Here is a 22640-nt window from a genome sequence, read left to right on the forward strand (position 1 = left end):
GTTGTAAATGTTGACTCCAAACTATCAGAAATAAAGTTTTGAAATGTTGACTGCTCTAACTCTAGGCATTTTATCATTAGAATTTTATTAATTTATTTTTATAGGCATTATTTATCAACGTTGAGAACAGTTCAATCCATAAGTCTTTCTTAGGGTTTGGGTTTGAAGACGAAGGCGGTGAATTTCGTTTGCTATCAGCGTTTTTTAACTACTCCCATCCCTAGAAATATCGATCCTTTGCCAAATTTATTCTAAGTTATGGATGCGAATTGTTAGTTTGATAATAAGGAACAATATTGACAGAAAATAGATGTAACTCAACAAAGAGAAGGACAACTCGAGTCTTTAACTTTGTTTCAACTCTTTCACCGCCATGGTTTTGACAAAAGTCCGTAGTTATTAATGTTGATCGTGGACCTGTTTACATGGGCTAGGGGTGACTAAGTTTATGATAGATAGACATAATTTCTCATTCCTGACGAAATTATTGACAACAATCAAGGAGAGGCTTGCGCGGTAAGACCAACAGCCCCATGGACAAAAACATCATTCATTGAAATCGAGTAGAAAAACATTAAGTAACGTAACATAAAAGTGCCTCAATTCTTTGACATGTTTTAGGGAAAGGTTATTCAGGCATATACAGGTAAATGCGTTCCATTGTAAAACGATTTTAACTTTATTACAACTATACGAAACAACTAAGTACGGCAATTACGGATAATCAAAATATTTGTCCTTTTTTCATGTAGTTTTGTTTGATCAAAGTACAAACGCTGTCACATTTGTATTTGCCTTGACAAGAATCGTTACCAACCAACAATAACTTCATCGAATGATACCCAAACTCTAATTATCTCTGATTAAATTAAACGAAACTTTGGATAAGAATTTTATTTCATTATCAAAAAAAGGCAATGTTAGAAATACTTGTGGCACTGCATGTTTTCTGCGTATAATAGAAATGCATTTAGTGTTGTATTATTTTTGGTAGATCTAGGTAATTTTTTCGATAATATATATAAGAAGGCTGGCTACTAAGAATGAAATGTTCTTTACTTGTTCTATGAGTTCAAATTCTGGATGTTAATAAATTTGGTTAGATTTTGTCTAGAACATCGCTATGTTTTCACATGGTTAAACAAAAAATGCAAAATAACAAAATACAGGATGTCAGAAGAAGAAGAGAATAGTACTTTTCTCGGATTTAAATTTTTGATAATTTCGAAATTTCTCAGAATAAACTTGAACTATTTCCTCTGATGTACCACATAACATATCTTTAACATTAAATGATGTGCTCTAGAGTATCCATAAACAAATACGAAATGTTAGTTCGTTTGTTTGTTTGTTTGTTTGTTTGTTGTCAAGCTGCTTAACATTCACTGCTATAAAATTCGAAGAACGAAATTTTCCACACTTGTCGGGATAGTAACAAGTATTTGGAAGTCGTTGAAAAGCGCCACCACAGCATTCGGCGTATCCGAGGAAGCCTTCGAAGACCTAGCCTTATAAGCCATTACAGATCGTTGATGTCGCCATACAGTTCACCGTCGTATTCATCGAGGTCAACGACCTAGAATGAAAATTGCAAAGCAAGAAGTCAAAATTATTTACGAAGCGGTGACAAGAATAATATATTATACGAACAGACTTTATGAATTATCTACTGTAAGAAAAGGAATTATAATCAATCCATTTCTGACTATGGGAATATTTATTTTATAGGTGAGCAAGTATTTATTTTAATACTTACATCTTCGTTCTTTGTGATTCGTCTGATCTCTGCTAGTATTTCTGCACAAGATGGACGATTCTTTGGCTTCGGAGCCCAGCACTTCAACATTAATGAATATCTGGAAAAACCATAATGATGTTTACGTCATAGTGCATACAGAATAAGATAAATACACACAAATACACACATGCACATATGCATTAGACAGAGGAAGACAGACAGGTAGATGACATAGATACATACATAGATACATACATAGATACATACATAGATACATAGATACATAGATACATACATACATACATACATACATACATACATACATACATACATACATACATACATACATACATACATACATACATACATACATACATACATACATACATACATACATACATACATACATCGTCAAAGTTTATAAGGTATTGTACTGAAATTAAAACGCAATTTTTGAAGATTCCGTACATTTCATCGGTGCAGTGTGGTGGTTTTCCCATCCGCTGCCCGTGTTTTATGTGTTCAGATATCTCTTTGTTTACCAGGCCGGGGTATGGTAGGGCACCTGTTAAGAAATAAAAAAGACTTTTATCTCTTTGTAATTATGTTTATCATCAACGTAGACTGGAGGAACTAAATTTTGGATAACCCTGCGGTTCTTTATTGCATAACGGTGTTTCTAATGCTCTGGTCATGGTCGTTTTTCAAAGTACCCAGTTAGAATGATACACTTCAACGAACACTCATTCCCTTTCAACTAAAAATATTTATCAGTACTATTAAAGGGACAGGTTTTTATCTCTCTTTTATACTTTGATATTGTGATTATTTCTTGAAGTTGATCGACAAGTCACATTGAAATCACCACGACATTGTAAATGGTGTCAATCGCTTACCCAGGGTGATAATCTCCCACAAGACAATGCCATAGGTCCACACATCGGATTTGAGAGAGAACTCGGTCGAGACCAACGATTCTGGTGCCATCCATCGTATTGGAAGACGACCCTACCAAAAGAAACATTGTGCGTTGTTGCTTAGTGTAGGCGACCGACAATATGACTATTTCTAGCAAGTTATATCTCCTAATGTATAATTGGAGGTTACAGTGTATACCCGTTTGATTTCAAGCTCTCCAGACTCCAGACTATGGTCAGTAGGCTGAGTCGTACCCATAATTATGTACTTTACGAATCTATCGGGAGCCTTCTATTGTTTGTCTCTCAGTGAAGATCTCCAAGTTTGACGAATCTTTCTGTAGACACGATTCTCTGCTATCTACCTACCCGTTCATTTAATTGTCAGTACATAAAGAATATTGATGTTCACGTAGTATATATTGGCCGATCGTGGTTTTGGGGTATTTAAAGAACTAGCTTAAAATATCAATAGTGAAAGCACATACCCCAAGAGAATCCTTGACGGTTTCTTTGTCCGATCGAATAGCGTAGGAAAACGCAGCAATCTTACAGATTTTTCCATCACCAAGCAATACATTTCTGACGCCAAGTTTTCGGTGGATTATCTGGATAAGAAATTTTTTCCGATAGGTTGAGATAAATCCCGATTAATTGTATCGTTTTGCATTTCTTTCGACAGGGTGTTTTGAAAATGCAACTAAAATAAAAACGCTTTGGTTTGGTAAAGCAACTGAAGTCCTCACGTGTGATAAAAGAGGGCAGTTTATTGCTAAAATCCCGATTCTCGACTATATACAGGAACCTTTATCAAGGACTCAAAATAAAAGGACATAAGCTGTAACTTGTGGCATGTTTTTCAGTAATCTGCTTCTGTATATCAACCACCCTGTCTGATCCTAATCCGTTTGTCATGCTGAAATTTCGAGTATTCTTTTTGTCAACACAGCTTGTATGTGTGTAGTGATCATTGTTTATTGTTTACAAATGAATTCTAGTCCGGACTTGAATACAATTTTCAACAATAAGAATGGAGATTATACTCATATAGGTTTTGCTGATATACTAAATCTTTGGCATTCAATTACAGTTTAGGGATTCAATGCAGAAAGTGTACGGAAACCACAAAACAAAAGTTTTGAAAAAATTCCAAAAGATACAGCTTATGGAGCTTTAAATGTCGCAAACTCACAAATGTAAAAAGTTAGGACAACTGATAAGATAAAAGAAGTCAATTCGAAATAAGAATGTACAATAATGTTACAGTAAAACGGAAAAAATTCCAATTTGTCGATTACCATCTTAAATCTCTGTTTAAAAATCTATCTTTCAATAAAGACACCACCCATCATCTCAATGATCTACAGGATGTCCTGATTAATGAAAACACCATTTGAGTTACTCTTGATGTCGTCTCTCTTTACATCGACATCCTTCATGACTTTGGCATAACAACAGTTAAAGGTATACAGTCACCTGTAATCTAAATATACCCATATATGGTCAAAAGGGCGTCCCTTGGTATTCAAAATACCCGTGTGAGGGCGCTTTCTTTAAAAAGCGGCCATCCACTTAAAATCTGTGATTGGTTAGATTTCCTCTTTCCATGGTAACTGTGGCAAAATTGGAACAGGTGATAGTATACCTTTAAAGAACTGATTTTCAAAGACAACATAAATCAACCATGCATCACCAAACCTCATTGAAGATATTGTAAGATTCATTTTCACCAGGAACGTCTTCACTTTTAATAGCAAATTTTACTTTCAGATCAATGGTACCGGTATGGGAAGTAAGTTGCACCCTGGTACGCAAATATCGCCATGAGTAAAGTGAAATATGCTGACTTTTTTAACAAGTAAATAATTTTCGCGTCGCAACTCAAATATGGCTGCCTAAAACATAATACCTTGTATACGCCAATATCATTATCCAAAAAAATCACCAAAGATCGACATATTGACGTCTCCAAAAACATTATATCTTAAAAACGAGAATTCGTATTCGTCCATGCATCTCTTAGCTTTTCCTTGCATTTTCCGTGTACAAAGTATTTTAAGCGAGACTCGTGTCGTCCAGTTTTAATGGAAGGTCATACGATTCTGATTCGAAAATAGCATGTCAATTCAAAACATTTTTGTAGACCAATTATTTCTCTTAATTTGCCATCTCCTATCAATCAACGTTTTTATTACCTACTGTTCTGGAGTCAGCTGCATCAAAATAACCTCATATTGTCATACAAATAATTTTGAATTTTCTTCACTAACAAATAACTTATTCTGATGTACAGTAAGCCGTTGTACCTTTTGACTGGCCAAGTGATCCAGTCCAATAACAATCTGTTCAGCAAATAACATCAACTGTTCTGACGTCACAGAGTTCTTAGATTCAAACACTTCACTATACACGTACAAATCTTCATCATCGCCGCCGCCATTTTTGACGTCATCATTCTGCCTGGTACTCCGTTTCAACACTTCCCCTAAGTTGCCGTAGGGGGCAAACTCCATAATGATGCTTGGTTTGGCTATATTTTGTGGAAATGGTTTAATATTGTTTGAACATACATAAAAAAAGTTACGTCATGAATAGATCAACTTATTACCTATCCAAATGTAGCTCCACCCCGGTGAAAGTTAACTTAAAGTATTTGCTATAATATTAATGATAAATACCGAGATACATGCGTTGAACGTCACCAGTTTTGAGATATACGTATTGACAATACGTTTGAGAGCTGCAAGTAAACCTTGAGAGTTGCAAGTAAACAAGGTAAACTGTTTTTCGCTGCTCTCAGTCCACGATTTGATATTGATATTGATCTAAAGTTGGAGGACTTTGAGCAGCGCAGTAATACTTGTTTAAAGACCGCACAACGTCGCGCATGCGAACAATCACAGACAAGGAGAAAAAACAGTCAAGCGTACGTAATTGAACAATATGGCGGCCACTCTACTACTGCTACTATCTAAACCTTGACCCGGTTTGATCGACATTGAGATGTTTTTGAAGTAGAGAAGAGTTGATACTTTTCTATTCCCTTTATCTTCACTTTGTTCAATGTATTTTGTAAGACGTTGTTGCGCATGCACAGTGCTTAAGATAGTGCAAACAATGCACGGTCAATCATGAATGCCAAATGACCCTTTATGATGATACGACAGAGAAACAAGCTATATAACCCCTATACTATTGCCCTTGACTTTTTATCTTGCAATAATTCTTATATGAATACAGCTGCGTGACATATTAACCGCTCATAACAGCTATCCAAAGGATATCATTAACAAATCCCTACATATTATCAAATCATATATTGCTATGAAATACATTTGGTTACATGTAATTTATCAGTAATAAATTCATGACATCATAGCAATAACTTTTTGGAAAACACTGCTACCGTCAATACATGAATATTATAGTACATCTTAAGAACGTTTATCGTTTGTTGTGATGTACTCACGTGATCCTGACTGTGTGATGCAACCCAACAGTCGAATGATGTTCTCATGTGGGATGATTGACAGCATTATGTCCAACTCGTTCAGTAAGTGTTCGCGCTGTGTTCTGCTTGATACATCTGAGGTAAATACAGACAATAAGAGCTTTTGCAAATTGTTTAATAATGTAAAAGAATTAAACTGGTCTCATTATTGCGTGCCATCTGTAGATATCGAAAAAATAATTTAATTTTCATCAAAGGACGGTTATACAAATTTTCACATCGTGACATTTCGTTTCCTTCACTTATTATAGTAAAACAGGTCAATTACACAGGTTTCAAGCCAATTGTTGATCAGGGACGCAATTATTTTAACAACAATATGTTTATTATAACGTATAATTGATTATAATATATCAAAGGAATATTCTCGTGTGTTCAATTGTGATATAAATGCTTCATCAATGAAAACTTTTGTTTAAAACAACTCTTCTGCTGACTTCGTCCCTACGAAGTCTTAAAAAATAAGTAACAATACCAGATCCATTTGTAACTTTTCTCAGCACATGCCTTCAGAGAGTTTATATGGATCAAGCATATTAGCGGCGCGTCAATATTCGATTTAAATGTAAATTGTACGAGATCGATAAACGGATGTGATCCACAACGACTGATAGCGGAAATCAAAATGTAATTAGCGCTGATTATACATAAAATGCATATCATTTGAAATTGAACTATCTCCGTACCCCCGTACCCCCCCGTACAACCTATGTAATAGAAACAACATTCGCGAGAGGTATACAAACATACATCGCAAATGATCTCACAATGAAAAACTTATATATCACCTACCTTTAAGAGCCTTAACCACTACCAAAGAATCTCCCTTTTTGCCAGCGATGTTTGTAGCTTTGGCTTCATGAATTCCAGGCTTCAGTTTGTCTTTCAATACCAGCTGGCTGGCGGAAAACTCCATCTCGTCACGTGACATAGCCGAATCGTTTACCTTAGCTGTGTTCATAACCTTTTGTTGCTGGGTGTAGTTGTTCACCGAAGTGCCGGCTTGCATATTCTGCTCATAGCTCAAGTTGTCAAGGCCATCAGTTTTCTGCCATCGAAAATCATACAACGGGAGGGAGTCAAGCATTCACAGATTTTGCAGATTCAACACTTTAAAAAAAGTATTCAGTCAGTAAATGTATTCTCCATATGACATACACTTGCAGAGTCATGCATTAACTTTCTACTTCATAAACTGTGTGCTTTTCTTGACTATGAAACAACTACAAGTCAAAATTTAATGTGATATTTTACATTTATTATGTTGGCACAGGCATTAAACGTTGCTCAAGGTACTGATTCATATCGTAGCCTAATGTTGATCCCTGTTGGAATAAAGACGATTTATTATCTGCGTTTATATATTGTGCAAATGTGCCAGTTGTAAGAGAGCTATACATCTAATGATAGAACATTTACTCCACGCTATCCATACCAACCATGTAAACCACTAATCTGAAATTCAATCATTAAACCACATTCTTCGCTTCTTCTTCTTCGTGAAACACAACCTTCCTTCGACTGCTTATAGAGACTTTGGACTGATTTTGATCATAGATTATAGGTTGTTTATTTCTAAAATGTTTTATCTGCATTCGATATAAATTATATCCATTGCTACTTACATTTCGAGGTTTGCTTAAAGGTAGTGAGCCATCCGTTTTCTTTCGCTGAGAGAGAGACAGAGAGAGAGAGAGAGAGAGAGAGAGAGAGATGAAACAGAGAGAGAGAGAGAGAGATTACACAGACATAAGACATGACAGAGAGAGAGAGAGAGAGAGAGAGAGAGAGATTAAACAGCCATAAAGACATTATACAGAGAGACAGGGAGTCAGAGAGTGAGCGGACAGACAGACAATAAAGAAAGAATGAAAGAAAGAAAGATGAGACAGTTGAAGAAAGAGATAGAGTGGAAAACGATGCGATAAAGGGATAGCATTGTAAGTACTTAACATGTTATTGCTCAAACCTTATCCCTTAAACAAAGATTGAGTAGGCAATAAGGTGGTCAGCCTACTGCTTTAAATCCAGAATGAAATATGTAATTTGAACTAAAAAAGGTGCAAAGTTTTAACGTTGACTGACTTTTGTCATCGTTTGTTGTCCATATAATTTGTTGACAAATGCTACGGCCAGTGAAAGTTTTTAAAATACACCTTGAAAATAGCTGCCTTATTTAATTCATAGACTCATCCTAGTTAAAATCTTATACTTTTACCTTACTTGATAGGCACATTAACTTTTAACAGTGTCTTTCACAAAATTATAATACCAGCGCATTATTCAGCTGTAAATATCTATTATTTCGATCTGCCAGAAAAAGCTAAGCATTCAAATACAAAGACACGTACGTGTTTTCTTTTGGAACGATGCAGCTGATAGATGTCGTACTATCTGGCTTTCTTCCTACGTAGGCTACAGTTCTGTAGCTGATGTACGTCCAAGCAAACGAATTGTACATAAAATTACAGCACAAATAATTATAACAACTGACTTCATGGTTTTGACAATATCCATAGGAGACAACGTGAACAAAATTAATTACCAGATTTGTAAACGCTCCCCTTCGAAACAGCACAATCAGTATCACTACAATGATAGCAATAACGGCAACGACACCAACAACAGCACCAGCGACCACACCAGCATTTGACCCCGCTGAAGACCCTAGTAAAATCTGATAAAAAGTGCCAAGTGAGATGATTTTAAGCTTCAATCAAACCAATAAATTAAGGTAGTATGCGCCTCGAAAGTGAAAGGCTTAAACTTTTGCTAAAACGTTTCCTTAAGGAATCGTTCAATCTTTCAAAATCAAGAATAAAAATTTGAGTGGGGGTGTCACCATGCAAAGTTTGGTACTAGATAAACAAATAACCCAAGATTGACCAATATTTAAAATTCAAAATGGCCGCCATCCCTGTGTTTACTAATGAGAATAATAAAATTTTCGAATTTCCAGAAAACTAAGTCGGTGAAAAGTTTTTTACGCCAAGAGCTTTAAAATGAATCCCCATAAGTGGTAATTCAGAAAAGAATTGTAAAAAATTTAGATACCGAATATATGTCCCCGAGGAGCGTTCTACCTTAAAGGTGACAGCAGTTTCAGAACAGAAAAGTATTAAAAATCCGTCAACGGTGTGTTTGTGACAATCACTTACCCCAACTTCATCTGATGTTTCTAACATTGCATTATTGACCACAGTTATTCTGACAACACATTCCGTTTTGCCATTTGGAAAGTCACTGAGTTGTGTAGTGTCGATGGCCACCAAATATTTCAAGTAGAAGCATAAATTGTCATGTGGGAGGCACGCACACGTCAAACCAGTGCAGGGTTTACCTGGGTTATCCTGACAATATATCAATCTCATGATTAATCAGCTACAAGGCATTTTTTGCTGAAAATATTAAAGCCATTTTCATGTATATAGCTATAATTACCTGGTGAACCCACTATAATCCGATGTTTGTTTAATATCTTCTTCGAAAACACTCTTAGGCAAATCTGCTCAAACTTCCATTAATTCATTAGGCTCATAAAAGATCATACTCCTTAAGAAAATTATATCATGATATGTTTATGGTTGCCCTACATCGTGTAAACTATTTTGTAAGACAAAATGTAACCACATACGTTTATCGCGAAAAGTCGGTTTCAGAACCATTTTTATCGCGCCATTCGTGCTTAAAAAGAAACTGTAGAAGAAACTTGACTTGAAACAGTTTCTTCCTTGTAGAGGAAGGGGAACAAGAGTTGACGGGACCTCGTGAGACGGACATTCCAGCCTAGTCGTTCACAGCAACTGTTTAATATCGAAGATGTAGCGTTTAACTAATGATAGAACTGCGGGAGAGTACTTACAATCGGAGACGTATCTTCGATCTTTCCTTCACCATAAACACGATTTGAATCTTTTTTGCCAATGACTTGCCATCTGATCTCAAGGATACCGCTCTCGTCATCGAGTGCTTCTACTGTCACGCTGTTGAAATCAAAACAGATGAGGATCCGCCTGATCTACCGAATTGTTAACCCTCTAATCTAGGAGAGTCGTGGATTCCGTAGTTTCATAGTAAGTACTATGTTAACCTTTACATAGAAAAATGGCGAAAGGCTCAAACTTCTTAATCAAACTCAGTGCATTACAATTCATAGTGATATGGTTATAACAACATTTTGAAACTGATGCAACATATTGATACAAACCTGCTCAAAAAATGCCGCAACTATGATAATAACAGCGATTTGCCTGTTTGTTGGCTTATTGGACTGTGACTCTATCATTGCGCCGTAACTTAAGTCAATTATAAGGTACCCTACCATAAACACTACGGTCAATTTACTGCCAAGTAATTTTGTTACATCTGGAAGCCAATCTGGTGCGCAAAATATTTGAGTGAACAACGTTGAGTCATGACCTCTGTACAGTCCAAACATTTACTATCGTCATTATATATGCATGTCAACAAATTGTGGTTATAAAACAACTACGAATCCACACACTCGAAATATGTACTAAGGGACTGGTCAGTTTCTTCAGCGTGGGGGCGGTGGATTCATGGGGCTCACCCTGTTTTCGACTTTGGTGATGGGGTTCACCATGTTTTTTGAAATACTCAAGGGGGGTTTGGGGTTGGGGTCAGGGTGTTTTTGAATTAAAACACCGACTCATACTTGCATAAAATGCATCATATCAGCCTACACGATTGGAACTAATTTGGGATAATTGGATAGTGAAGTAATGTCGGTTTAATCTACAAACGCAAGCTCATCAGCTTTTCTTTTTCAGTTATGCACTTGTATTCATGAGTAATTTGTAATATTGCAATATTCAGCAATAGGGCACCTAACGCTTTCGAGAAATTTAACAATTTGAAGATCCAATTCTCCAAATTAGAAATTGCACAATTCAGTTAGTTTTCAACGCGCTCCTCGGGTGTGTGTATATATATATATATATATATATATATATATATATATATATATATATATATATATATATATATATATATATATCTATATCTTTACCCTCTCTCTCGGTGGGGACCACCCTGTTTTCGAAAGTTTGAGTGGGCGTGTCACTCTATTTTTATGTCCACAAAAATCATCAACCGCCCTCCCCGACCGAAGAAACTGCCCTGTCCCTAAAGGTCACAATTCTTAAGAGCTGCGATCAAAAGTACACTAGTATTCATTATATCAGGTATTCACCCGGACCCAGCCGGCGCGGACCTCTTGAATCTAGACGAAGAAGTACCAGAATCGACGGAATCCGAGTTGACGACAGTAATGTGCCTTATTTCAGGATTCGTTTTGTCGACGTAAAGCCTTGTCTTTTCTTTCCTCTTTCATGTTGTCCATAACGTCGAAGGCTTTCATCCAAATAGTAATGAACTCATTGTTGTCATCAGTAATTGAAATTGTGTGCGTAGTCTGGATGAAGAAAGAAGTAAGTTTAATGGTTATGTACGTTTTTGTTTTAACAATAGTCATCTTTCAAGTGAGATACTAAACCGAAGTTGCGATATACAGAAAGTACTTTACTCTATGGTTACTCCATACTGACTCAAATTAAAAAGCCACACACTGAGACATGAGGTTTTCTTACCTTTCCCTCGTCGATGTCAACCCAGTTTTCTGGGTCATCTCTGCCAGAACTTGACTCAGCGAAGTCAAACTGAAACCTGACGATACCGCTGTCATTTGGTATTGCTTGACGTGATCTTGATGATGGCGGCATTCCAGTGGATTCGTCATAGGGACCTAGAGGTGGATCGTGTTCTTCAATTCCATTCAGGAATTTTCCATCGCGATAAAACGCATTGAAGAAGTGACCCGCCCAGGTAGCTGTAATCTACAGAATGATATGTATATATAAAAGAAACGTTGTATCTGGCATGGAAGGCCTCATAATTTTAGCAACATCATCTGAATTGCTGTTCAATTTTTCCTGTAGGTAACATTCACACATTGAAACTATAACAGCGGAGGTAAATCATGGTGACGAAACGTGCCTCTTTTCTACTTAATCCATCGTCCTGGTGAACGCTAAAATTGCGGTAATAAGAAGTAAAGTGCCTTGCTTAAAGCCTTTAGAGTATCGCAGCTTTATTACATACGCTTCCTTGAAAACAAACCTTACCTGGAAATGCATTTATTCAAGTCATCGAGGTGCAGTAATGTCATGTGGTAGGACATTATGTATGTGTACAGAAAAACTAGAAATGTTTGAATTTCAGGAGAGTTAAACATGACCCTTGCTATAATTTTGAAATTGTGACATTGCTGTTATTGCGGTGTGTGTGTGTGTGTGTGTGTGTGTGTGTGTGTGTGTGTGTGTGTGTTTGTGTGTGCGTGTGAAAATTCGTCGTTTACGCCCTGTCCAAGAAAATTTTGATCTTCGCTCTCTCAAAAATCCTCTGATATAAAATAGGTGAGAACTCACGGCGTTTTTCATGTCGCTTTATTCAAACTACATATATACTACGGTATTTCAATAGAAAGGTTTCTTTGGAAACCACTGATTGGAATACTCACGTCGCCCTTTGACCGAGTCAGCCAGACAAGTCCTGCGTTAAACGCCCCCTCAGAAGCTGTGATTGGTTTGTCCTTGTCAACACGGATAACGCTGTCTGGGTCGTATGTGAGAAACCGCCTTACCTTGGCAGAATTCCCGACAGTGTCAGTCACAGTTACAATTATGGCGAAAACACCTGTACCGTAAAACATTATATTATGTTTACCCACCATTTAATTGATTATTGTCAGAATTGGAATGTTTGAGGCAAGGGAGTTTTCAGTTATAATGAGGGATGGGCCCTGAGGTACCTAGAGGAGGGTCGCATTTAACAAACTTAGCCTGAGGGGTGGGTCACAATTTCCATTGCTAAGTATATGACGGATGCAAAGTCTAAATGAGCTCTGCAAAGAAACTTAACAAATATACTGGCATGTATAGACGTATAGTGAATCAACATTTTCGATTAAATTCCAAAGTCAAATTTCTTGTATACATATGCACTTGTAACCACCCTATTTTAATCGCATACATTTATATCAATTACCCAACGTCTGTAAATGCACAGATATTGCTAGTTCTATATCGGCAAGAAATTGTTCAAAGTTATCTCATAGACTATAGCATGTATCAATTATGTATGGCACTTGTAACAACCCTATGCTGATCAAGGACATTTATGTCAATTATCAAATAACACGATTGGAACTAAATTGGGATAATTGGATTGGCAACATTTCTCAAGAATTTTAGAAATTTGTCTAATATTACACCATATTTGCTTACCATCTTTAAAATTTTATTCAAAATTTACGATGCTGTTGAAATCTTATGAGTAAGAATCAGTGCATGATAGTATCTAATGCAATATTGTTCAAAACATATGAACAATATTCATATTTGAATGAAAATATGAGAGTTTGTCTGTAGTTTCTTCATCACTGAAATACTAGTCCTAATCTCAGTTTGTCACTTTGCCGTGACCAAAATAAAGATTGTCGATTGATTTACAGTTAAGTCAGTCAGGGTCATTTAAAATGTGCCCTGACTCAATTTAATGTTTATGAAGCCTTAAATTCACGAAAAAGTCAGGGGCATTTCAAAAGTGCCCTGACTCAAAAGTCGTTAAGTAGACAAATTGTATGCATTTTGTCTCATTTCTGTAGTACATTTACACAAAATGAACTTTTTTCATGAAAATGAATCCGATGAAAGGAATGCAATAATCGTTGTGTTTTCGTTGTTTTGTTCGATGATAACAATATTTCAAATTTTACACTATTCTATCATTTTGTAAAATTTGAGGTGTAAAAATTTCGATTTCGTTACATTTTTCTAATAATTACTCTCATCAAATTTTCCCAAATTAGTTCCAATTATCAAATGTCTATAAATGCACAGATATTGCTAGTTTTACATTGGCAAAAATTGTTCATAGTTTTCTCATAGACTCCCATGTATAGTTGTTGTTGTTCAAAGTTATCTTCAAAGTTTTCATAGACTATAGCATGTATAGTTGATCAACTATGTATGGCACTTGTAACCACCCTATGCTGATCAAGTACATTTATGTCAATTATCCGATGTCTATAAATGCACAGATATTGCTAGTGTTACATAGTTTTCTCATAGACTCCCATGTTTAGTTGATCAAGATTTTTGGTGAATTTCCAAAATCAAAATTCTGGTACGCATATGCACTTGTAATAACCTTATTCTAAACAAGTATATTTATGTGAATTATCTATGTCTAGAAATGCACAGAATGATATTGCTAGTTATATATGGCAAACAAAATATTAATAGTTTTCCCATAGACTCCCATTTATATTGGATCCACATTTTCGGTTAAAGTCAAAAATTAAATTTCTTGTGCACATAAGCACTTGTAACTATCCAATTCTAATCAAGTACATTTATATCAATTATCTAACGTGTATAAATGAACAAATAATGCCAGTTTTACATTGGAAAAAATTGTTCGTAATTTTCTCATAGACTACCATGTAAAGGGAATCAACATTGTCGATGAAATACAAAAATCGAATTTCTTGTACTCACATATTCTTTTTACCTCCCACTTCAAGCAAAGAACATTTACATAAATTATCAAACATTTATAAAAGTACAGATATAGCTCAGTTTTGTAGGGAAAATTGTTAATAATTTCCCCGGTAGACTCGCACGTACATGTATTATCATTTGATATGTATTACCAAAGCACAACATCTTGGCTTCTAATAGTTGCCCCCCAAAAATGGTGACCCTCCCCCAAAGGCCCTCATGGCTCTTCAAAATTGCTTGCTTGAAAAATTACGACCATCCCCAAAACACTGGCCTTCCTCCTATAATTTCTGTGCAGTCCCTAAGCTTATTAACTCATCCTATATTTGTACAGTCAGCATTGTCACGGTTGAAAATTTAATTCAAGTTTGGACAAGAATTGATTCTTCAACAGTAACAATAGTCATTACACGTGTATGGGCTTTGTTGACAAGCAGTATATGCTAAAGGGAGTTGGACAGAAAACAGCATTTGATACACAGAATAAGAAAACTAAAAGTATAACCAAAAGTTACAGCAAATGTCCCTTTAAAACCTTTGCTTGTAATATAACAAAGTCAGCAGTTCTATCAAGGTTATACACACATTTCAAACTTTCTTTTGAGTTTGGAGGAGGGGTCCTTATTTTAGTAAGGGGCATCATGAAGGGCCACCCTCATTTTCCTCAGCCCACCCCTCATAATAACTGAAGACTCCCTACGAGTGACTGATAGCTTGAAGACTTCCCCTTGGTGGATTTACATCATCTTGTACTTTGTTATGACCCATAAATGAAAGATATATGACAATATTAAGTGTTGGTGTGGTTACTTCATATAAGTGACGTCGACGAGGCGATTTTCAATATCATAAAAAGTTAACTGCTAGTGGTTGTAATGTTGTTTAAAGACAACATAATTTTGCTTTCATAAAAACTAATTGCTTGTCGTAGTGTTTACAGTATGTTTACATGCAAAGTATGGACCTGGACTACACAGCTATGTTACCATTGACAAATTCATTTCCATTCAAGACATAAATCAAAATGTCAACAATAAATATGGACATTATATACGCTTACAGATGCTTATTCGTCAGGTGAACACCACGCATTTCCATATAATTTGGGGCTGTTTACACCGACAAAAAAGTTTTGTAAAAGGCATCAACAGTTAATTTTTTAATTGAAAGTTTGACTTCACACCTGTATCAGGCAGATTCAATTGCACACTCTTCACCGTACGATCTATATTTCGCTCGGACGCATGAGGGGCACCAGTTCTCATACCCAGAAGGCCGCTACCAGAAGGGTCAGAGGTCAGACGGTATGCTTCACAATCATAGTGGTGTATACCGGAGGGGACGTCGTTCCAGTCAGTGGGTTCCCATGTTACTGTGACGTCACTCTGTGGGGTAAAGGAGGTATATAGATTTGCGCTAATTGCATAACTGCAAGCTCGTACGGAATCTTTTTTCATGTATGGTTGAAAAATCGTGAAATAGAAATTTATTTATTTACCCGAAATATGCGAATCTTTAAATTATAAATGGCATCCCATTCCCTGCTTGTCTTTTTATTGGAAACCAAGACTTTGGTTGTTCTCAAATAGAAACATAAATGAAACAGTGTACTGTTTTCGCTCTTTATGTTCGAAATGACGTAATGTCTATTGATCCAATGCTGTTCCCTCTGATACATAGTAATTGAATTCTAAACTTTAAATTCTGGGAAAGCCATTCATCACTCTTTTATGAACTCCTTTAATATTTATGAGTAATTCTGCGAGGCGTTTGTAAACTATGATGATTACCTTAACTGGGTATCAAATTATCGGAACAAATCCTTAAAACTAGAAAAAAGAAGAATATCAAGATTTAAAATATCTTGCACTCACGTTTCTAGTGTACGGATTAATAATACCTAGTATACCGGCGGTACACTCAGAAGACGTGACGATACAATGCTGAGGAGCTGCAAAATCGAACAATATGTCTGTTGTCTTTTCTGTAATCTGTCCGCTGTAAAATTTGGCGTCGTCAACGGTTACAACATCTTCCTGGTCATAATTATTGATCTTTATGTAACCACTGTTCTTTGTTCTCAACGTCAGGGAAAGTCTAGAACGGCAAAAGGATAATTGCTTGTGTGATAACATTTGATTTGCTACAGGTCACACAATTAACCATATTTTGATTAAGTCCAAAGGACAGAATATCTGAGTACCCGTTCGACTATATGACTGTTTTGGCGATGATAATGTGTTTTATCACACATGCTAAACCTGCATTGCCATTCTCTCGTATTGTTTAGAGTGTACTGACATAAAAAAGTAATTGAATATGTTACTGAATGTTATGAATGCTATATTGTGTTATGGATCATATTGTGCTGTGATCAGGAATACTTACAGCACTGAGCGCATTTGACTCCTCAGCCTCCTAAATCAAGTGTTACTTAGTTTCAGTTTTACTTTTGCCGTTGTATTTAGGTAAAACGTACATACTGAATATTTCCGGATATTACAACCGACGCCAGTCACAACAGAGTGTTTGAATGTACGGTGTACAATGCATAGTGGGTGAGACTAAAACGAAGGACAGCAGAGGACAATGAAGAAATACGAAGGAGTGTATTTCTGGCTTTCCTTCGCCCTATTCTGAGGTGAAAATGCCGCCCTTCGCCCTATTCGGAAGAGAAAATGCCGCCCTTCGCCCTATTCTGAAGTTAAAATGCCGTCCTTCGCCCTATTCTGAAGTTAAAATGCCGTCCTTCGCCCTATTCTGAGGTGAAAATGCCGTTCTTCGCTCAATTCTGAGGTGTAAATACTGTCATTCGCCCTATTCTGAGGTGAAAGTACTTTCCTTCGACAAATTCTTAGGTGAAAATGCTTTCCCTTGCCCTATTCTGAGGTGAAAATACTTTCCTTCGACAAATTCTGAAGTAGAAAATACTTTCCCTCGCAATAATCGTAGGCAAAAATTACCCTGACTCATTGTCCTTTACACTATTCTGCAGCTTACTGTAGCTTACAGCCTCATCTTGTTTTGCACTGATAAGGTAGTCCTTCGCCTAATTAGGCCTATATACAGAAAATAGTATGTTTCTTCACTTAATTAGGTTTCCATTCGCCCTTCCCTCTCCTTCGCTACCCTTCGATATCTGCCTTCCTTTTAGTTCTTACTTGCATAGTGATAGAACAACTGAGCTTGGAACCCCTCCCCTGGAGAGTACGATTACATTACTGCAACCGACGATTAAGCATAATTGGGAGAGAAACTTTTTTTACAACCCCTTTCATAAAGTGGTATAGCCCTCAAGTTTGAATTGTGCCAATAAGTGACAAAGGTCATCATGAAGCAAGCAAGGTCGACTTTTATTGATTTCGCCGTTGTTTACTAAGTGTCCCGACTTAGACAGCCGTCACAGAAATTTACATGTGTAATAAATGGGTAATTACATTCAGTCTGCGCAACTCGTCAAATAAGGACTCATCACTCGAATCAAAGACATGATGTCGACCAACCTTACGTCGTCGAGGTATAGATGATGAGGCACGTTTTTTGCCTTTATCTCGGGCAATTCTGTTTCACTTTATTTGGAGAAAATGTGCTTTGTTTAATTCAGTGCAGGGAAAACTATTAGTTGTGGATCTTTCAACTTCTCATCATCTTCCCTTTGAGTTCAATTTTATTGTATTTATTTAGGCCGGACTAACAAACAAAAATCTGGTCAGTTTCTGAGCAATACGAATATAATCCCTGCCAAATTACATATGGCATGGCAGCATAAAAATGAGCATTCAGTTGTTTGCATAAAATGAATGTAAATTCAAAAGTATAAGTATATTGAAGAGAACGTAAGCTTTTGTGTTCAGCTATTTAGGGAATAATTAGTGCATGCTGCCACTGCTAACAATACTGCCACACCTACATGACAATGGTATGTTCCGAACTGCAACCTAGGGTTGGACGATTTTATTTCTACGGGAGCTGGAGGAAATGGGTATGGCAACAAGTTTTTTTTTCAAAAGGTTACCTTGAAGAAATGGTTTGTTTGATAGCTAGAGATTAACAGCATTTTATTCAACCAAAACAAAAATATCCAAACACAGTCTTTGTAAAATACAATGTTCTTTAAGTGACAGTAGCTGTAACTATTGTTGATTTTTTCAGATTTAAAATGTTCAGTGTATCAATTACTATTTTTTGTTCTACTCTTGAGAGTTTATTGAAATGCCCGGTATGCAGTCCTCGTGGTCCGGTATTCCCTTTTGTTCTTCAATTTAATTGCCGTCCCAACGACGCGTTCCGTGTTGCTGTCGATTTGTATGGAGGACTCTACCTCCATGATTTGTATGGCGATCTCTACGTTCCGTGTTGTTGTTCGTTTTAATGGTAGTCTCAACATTCAGTGTTGCTGTTCATGCAGCTGATTTGCATCGTGGTCCCAACCTTCCGTGTTGTGGTTGTAGTGCATTTTAATCACGGTCCCATTTACGTTTTAAGTTACTGTCGATTTGCATTGCGGTCCCGACGTTCCGTGTTGTAGAAAAGTGCATTTAAATGGCAGTCACAACGTTCAGTGTTGGTGTTCATGCTGTTGATTTGCATTGCGGTCCCAACCTTCTGTGTAGCGAGTAGCGAGGCAGGCTCAGCCGAGGGACCGTGGCCGATCGTACGAACCAGCATAGACAAGCACATTATGGTTCAAACACTCAACACTTGACGGGAACGTGAAAAATTTTACAGTTGAGCCGTTCATGTTCTTGCCGCTGTCACAGCCACCAAAAGAACAACGTTCTCCCAGAGTGAAGAAAGACACTCTCCTAATCATTGTTACCCGGTCCGGTAAAGGCCTTGGACGTTTACGACGTCAAAGTAGCCGCTTAACGCTAAATGTAAATTATCCATGCACGCTCTGCTATTTTGACTTTCGTTAAACTCTGTTTGATGCTGTCGATAATGGTAAAATTGTTTGAGAATGCCTTGCATGTAACTAAATGTCATATAGCGTTAACTGAGACAACGCATGTAATAAAAATATTATTGTCAAATTGTCACCTGCTCTCGGGTATATTAACCCATGTATTCAGGCAAATATATATAATGAAACCCAGGGCTAGAGCCGTAGAGGATGTTTGTTCCATATATGTACGTATCAGTGACAGTTGTCAGGTAGTCTAAGGTGGTGCCTGTCGGCGACGCTTTGTCGACTTCACTTTTGGATGGTTTCGAAGGACCCGTCGGAGATTAACAGAACATGTCTCGTGGCTTTTGCGTAAAGTACAGGGTGTCAGAATTGTGTCCTGCAGTGCCCCATAATCTCTCTAGACATTGTCAGGAAATAAATTGTCGAGACACTGCACGAAACAGTCACTATTTGTACCTTTGGACGCCAAAGTTACCATTTTAAGTGGAATAATGACAAGGTTGTACCACACATAGCTTCAACAATCGTAGCCCGAGGGCACCGGCTTTTTCTGTTGTGTTGGCTCTAGAGCCGCCCCCGGCGATAGGCAGCTAACATGACAGAAAAAAAGCCGGTGCACAGCTATACCGCACAGTACGCACTCGAACATTTGCGCCGCGTAATGCCTTTCCCGAATACATTGTTATAACGTCTTGTGCGATTTCGAAGTAACCTTGTAACGTGTAGAACGCATTGGTGTCATTTTAGAAAGAGATATAAATGAAAACACATCTTGTAATTACAAGATTTTAATTCAAGTTATTACGAATTTTAATAACAAGAATCTAAATCTTGTAATTACGACAATTAAACTTTTTTGATGTTTTTGCTTACACAAAGGACACCTATAGTACACTGGTCTATAATAAAGCAATGGTTTCAAATTATTTGTCCTTGATGCAAAGAGACAATCTGACGTCGCTATGGAATAAAACAAATTGTATTTGGTATTTAGTGATTAAAACTTTTATCCTTGTCTTCACAGATTATCCTATTAAAAATATTTTTAACCATAACCATCGATCGACGCGAAATTGCATGTAGTCAGTGTTAACCTCTAGAGTGCAGGCATGGGATAAGGATATTTTAGATTGGTAGAAAAGCATTTGACGAACACGTTATTCATTTCATGATGTTTCTACTCAGCGATAATTCTGCATTCAACGATTTTTTTAAATCAATGATTCACAGTTTTCCCAGTATTTATTGACCTTTCTCACATGACTTTGTATATGTTACCATTTAGGGCATTATCTCCCAACATATGCATTTCATGCATGGTTTACCTATTGATGAAAGGTACAGTTGTTTTATGGTTGTTTCTTAGGAACTACCGAGTGACTGTGCGATTTCCTGTCAAAATTCGTGAGTTTGTTCATTTGACGGTGAATCAATAATGAGTCTGGACACATCTGGCGTATACAATTAAACATTTATAAATTTTCCTCTTTATCATGGGGAAAGAGGCATTTGTGTTTTGTATATTGCACCATATCGATTTGGTAGGGTGGAAAATTTCACATAGTTCTTGTACATTGTTGAAGTCATTAGTTACCCAAAGTGTGTAAAAACCGCCTGCATCTTAATTTTCACTCTTAAAAGAAGACGACAAGAAGAAGTAAATCTTCAAAGGTGAAATCCACATAATGCAATTTATAATCTAACGGATTTCTCAGTATGTGATGAATTCTCCTATTTCAAAGTTACTGTAAAGTGGAGTGAAACAAATGCGACATCTTTGAATTATTTTACCATATGACTATTTTGAATTTTGTTTTAAACAAACAGCTTGACTGATATTCAAGATGTTTCTAACATAACCTGCTATGGATGTAAAATTCTGATAAATTAATGTACACCTCCGGGGTCTTGATACTTTAAAACAGCGGAAAGTAATATTTTGTGTGTAAACAAAGAGGAACTTTCGTCGCACAAAAAAAGCTTAGGTCTCATTCACAATGCATACCTATCGTGCTTTATTTAAGTACACAATTGTTTTATGACTTAACTGAGGCGGCGTGGTACACTTGACAATAGATTGATAGTGTTGTTTATAAGAAACTGATGAGTTACCGTGCGATTTACGAACCTCAGCCGCATTTTAGTCTTTGACGGTTAAGTGATTAATGACAGAATCGTGTCAAATACCACCTGTGGAATTGCTCTTTAATCTCCAAGGGTATCACAAATTTTACAATGCAGCTTTGTATAGAATTGTTGAAACTTTGGCAATATTTCTTTCATATTATTATTATGATATAGGTCACTATCACCTGATATTACTGAAATCACGTTTCCATTTCACTTACCTAACAAACAAAGTACTTCAAGAGTATCTTTTATTTCCCTGAATTTATGTTACGTTAATACGTCTTTAGAAGCAATGTTTTCCTTCCTGATTCTATTTATCGAAAATTATTTTCAAAATTGTTTTTGAACAAGAGAAATTCGAAAATTTTCAATGCATGGTCATCACAGGTCACTTCTCCCTCAAACGAAATTCGAATTAATGAAAATCCTAACAAAGTGATGTAAGACAATGGCAGATTAGGATATATTTCTACCTCTTTTGCTCCTATTTTGTACTCGTAAAGATTAGTATAGGGAAGGGTATTAACTGCAGCATACAAAGACCTACGTCAATATGATGTTTTTGACATAATATCATCTATAGTATTAGTATTGTATGAGAAGCATTAATACACCGTGAAAAAGAATATGCATTACACGTACCTGTCATTGTGTCGCACGGTTGATGTCATACCAATGGTGTGACTACAGGATCTTCTCGGTAATTCACTCTTTGGGATATTCAAAATATGCGACTCTTCCGAAAGACACACACCAACTCCACCGTCAGCTTCATTGTTGTCTACAACAAAGGATACCTTTATCAAATATTTTGAATCATAAGAGACTTTAATGACAGCATTCTTTAGACCGT

At 36.6% G+C, this 22640-nt stretch overlaps 2 protein-coding genes across 5 annotated transcripts in view; both read right to left on the bottom strand.

Moving 5' to 3' along the window:
- Window positions 1–742: 742 nt before the first annotated feature.
- LOC139117292 (uncharacterized) overlaps window positions 743–22640 on the bottom strand; it is a 133854-nt gene continuing 111956 nt past the window's right edge. For all 4 annotated transcript variants that reach the window (XM_070680270.1, XM_070680278.1, XM_070680295.1 and 1 more), the window contains exons 8-25: window positions 22430–22568; window positions 16623–16845; window positions 15932–16133; window positions 12705–12880; window positions 11776–12021; window positions 11379–11600; window positions 10029–10149; window positions 9325–9516; window positions 8712–8843; window positions 7792–7836; window positions 6959–7214; window positions 6125–6241; window positions 4962–5185; window positions 3144–3263; window positions 2635–2746; window positions 2207–2303; window positions 1757–1856; window positions 743–1576 (exon numbers count right to left, since the gene is read on the bottom strand). In XM_070680270.1, coding sequence (XP_070536371.1) covers window positions 11469–11600; window positions 11776–12021; window positions 12705–12880; window positions 15932–16133; window positions 16623–16845; window positions 22430–22568 — 1118 coding nt within the window. In that variant the 3' untranslated portion in view covers window positions 743–1576; window positions 1757–1856; window positions 2207–2303; ... (8 more) ...; window positions 10029–10149; window positions 11379–11468. The remainder of the gene's footprint in view (window positions 1577–1756; window positions 1857–2206; window positions 2304–2634; window positions 2747–3143; window positions 3264–4961; window positions 5186–6124; window positions 6242–6958; window positions 7215–7791; window positions 7837–8711; window positions 8844–9324; window positions 9517–10028; window positions 10150–11378; window positions 11601–11775; window positions 12022–12704; window positions 12881–15931; window positions 16134–16622; window positions 16846–22429; window positions 22569–22640) is intronic.
- Window positions 1520–10769, bottom strand: LOC139149426 (tyrosine kinase receptor Cad96Ca-like). The gene is made up of 12 exons (XM_070721196.1): window positions 10737–10769; window positions 10029–10184; window positions 9325–9516; window positions 8712–8843; window positions 6959–7214; window positions 6125–6241; window positions 4962–5185; window positions 3144–3263; window positions 2635–2746; window positions 2207–2303; window positions 1757–1856; window positions 1520–1576 (listed from the first exon to the last, which is right to left on the bottom strand). Exons 1-12 carry the CDS (start codon window positions 10767–10769, stop codon window positions 1520–1522), a joined length of 1596 nt encoding a protein of 531 aa, XP_070577297.1.

This window comes from Ptychodera flava, chromosome 2, assembly GCF_041260155.1.
Source record: "Ptychodera flava strain L36383 chromosome 2, AS_Pfla_20210202, whole genome shotgun sequence".
Lineage (NCBI taxonomy): Eukaryota > Metazoa > Hemichordata > Enteropneusta > Ptychoderidae > Ptychodera > Ptychodera flava.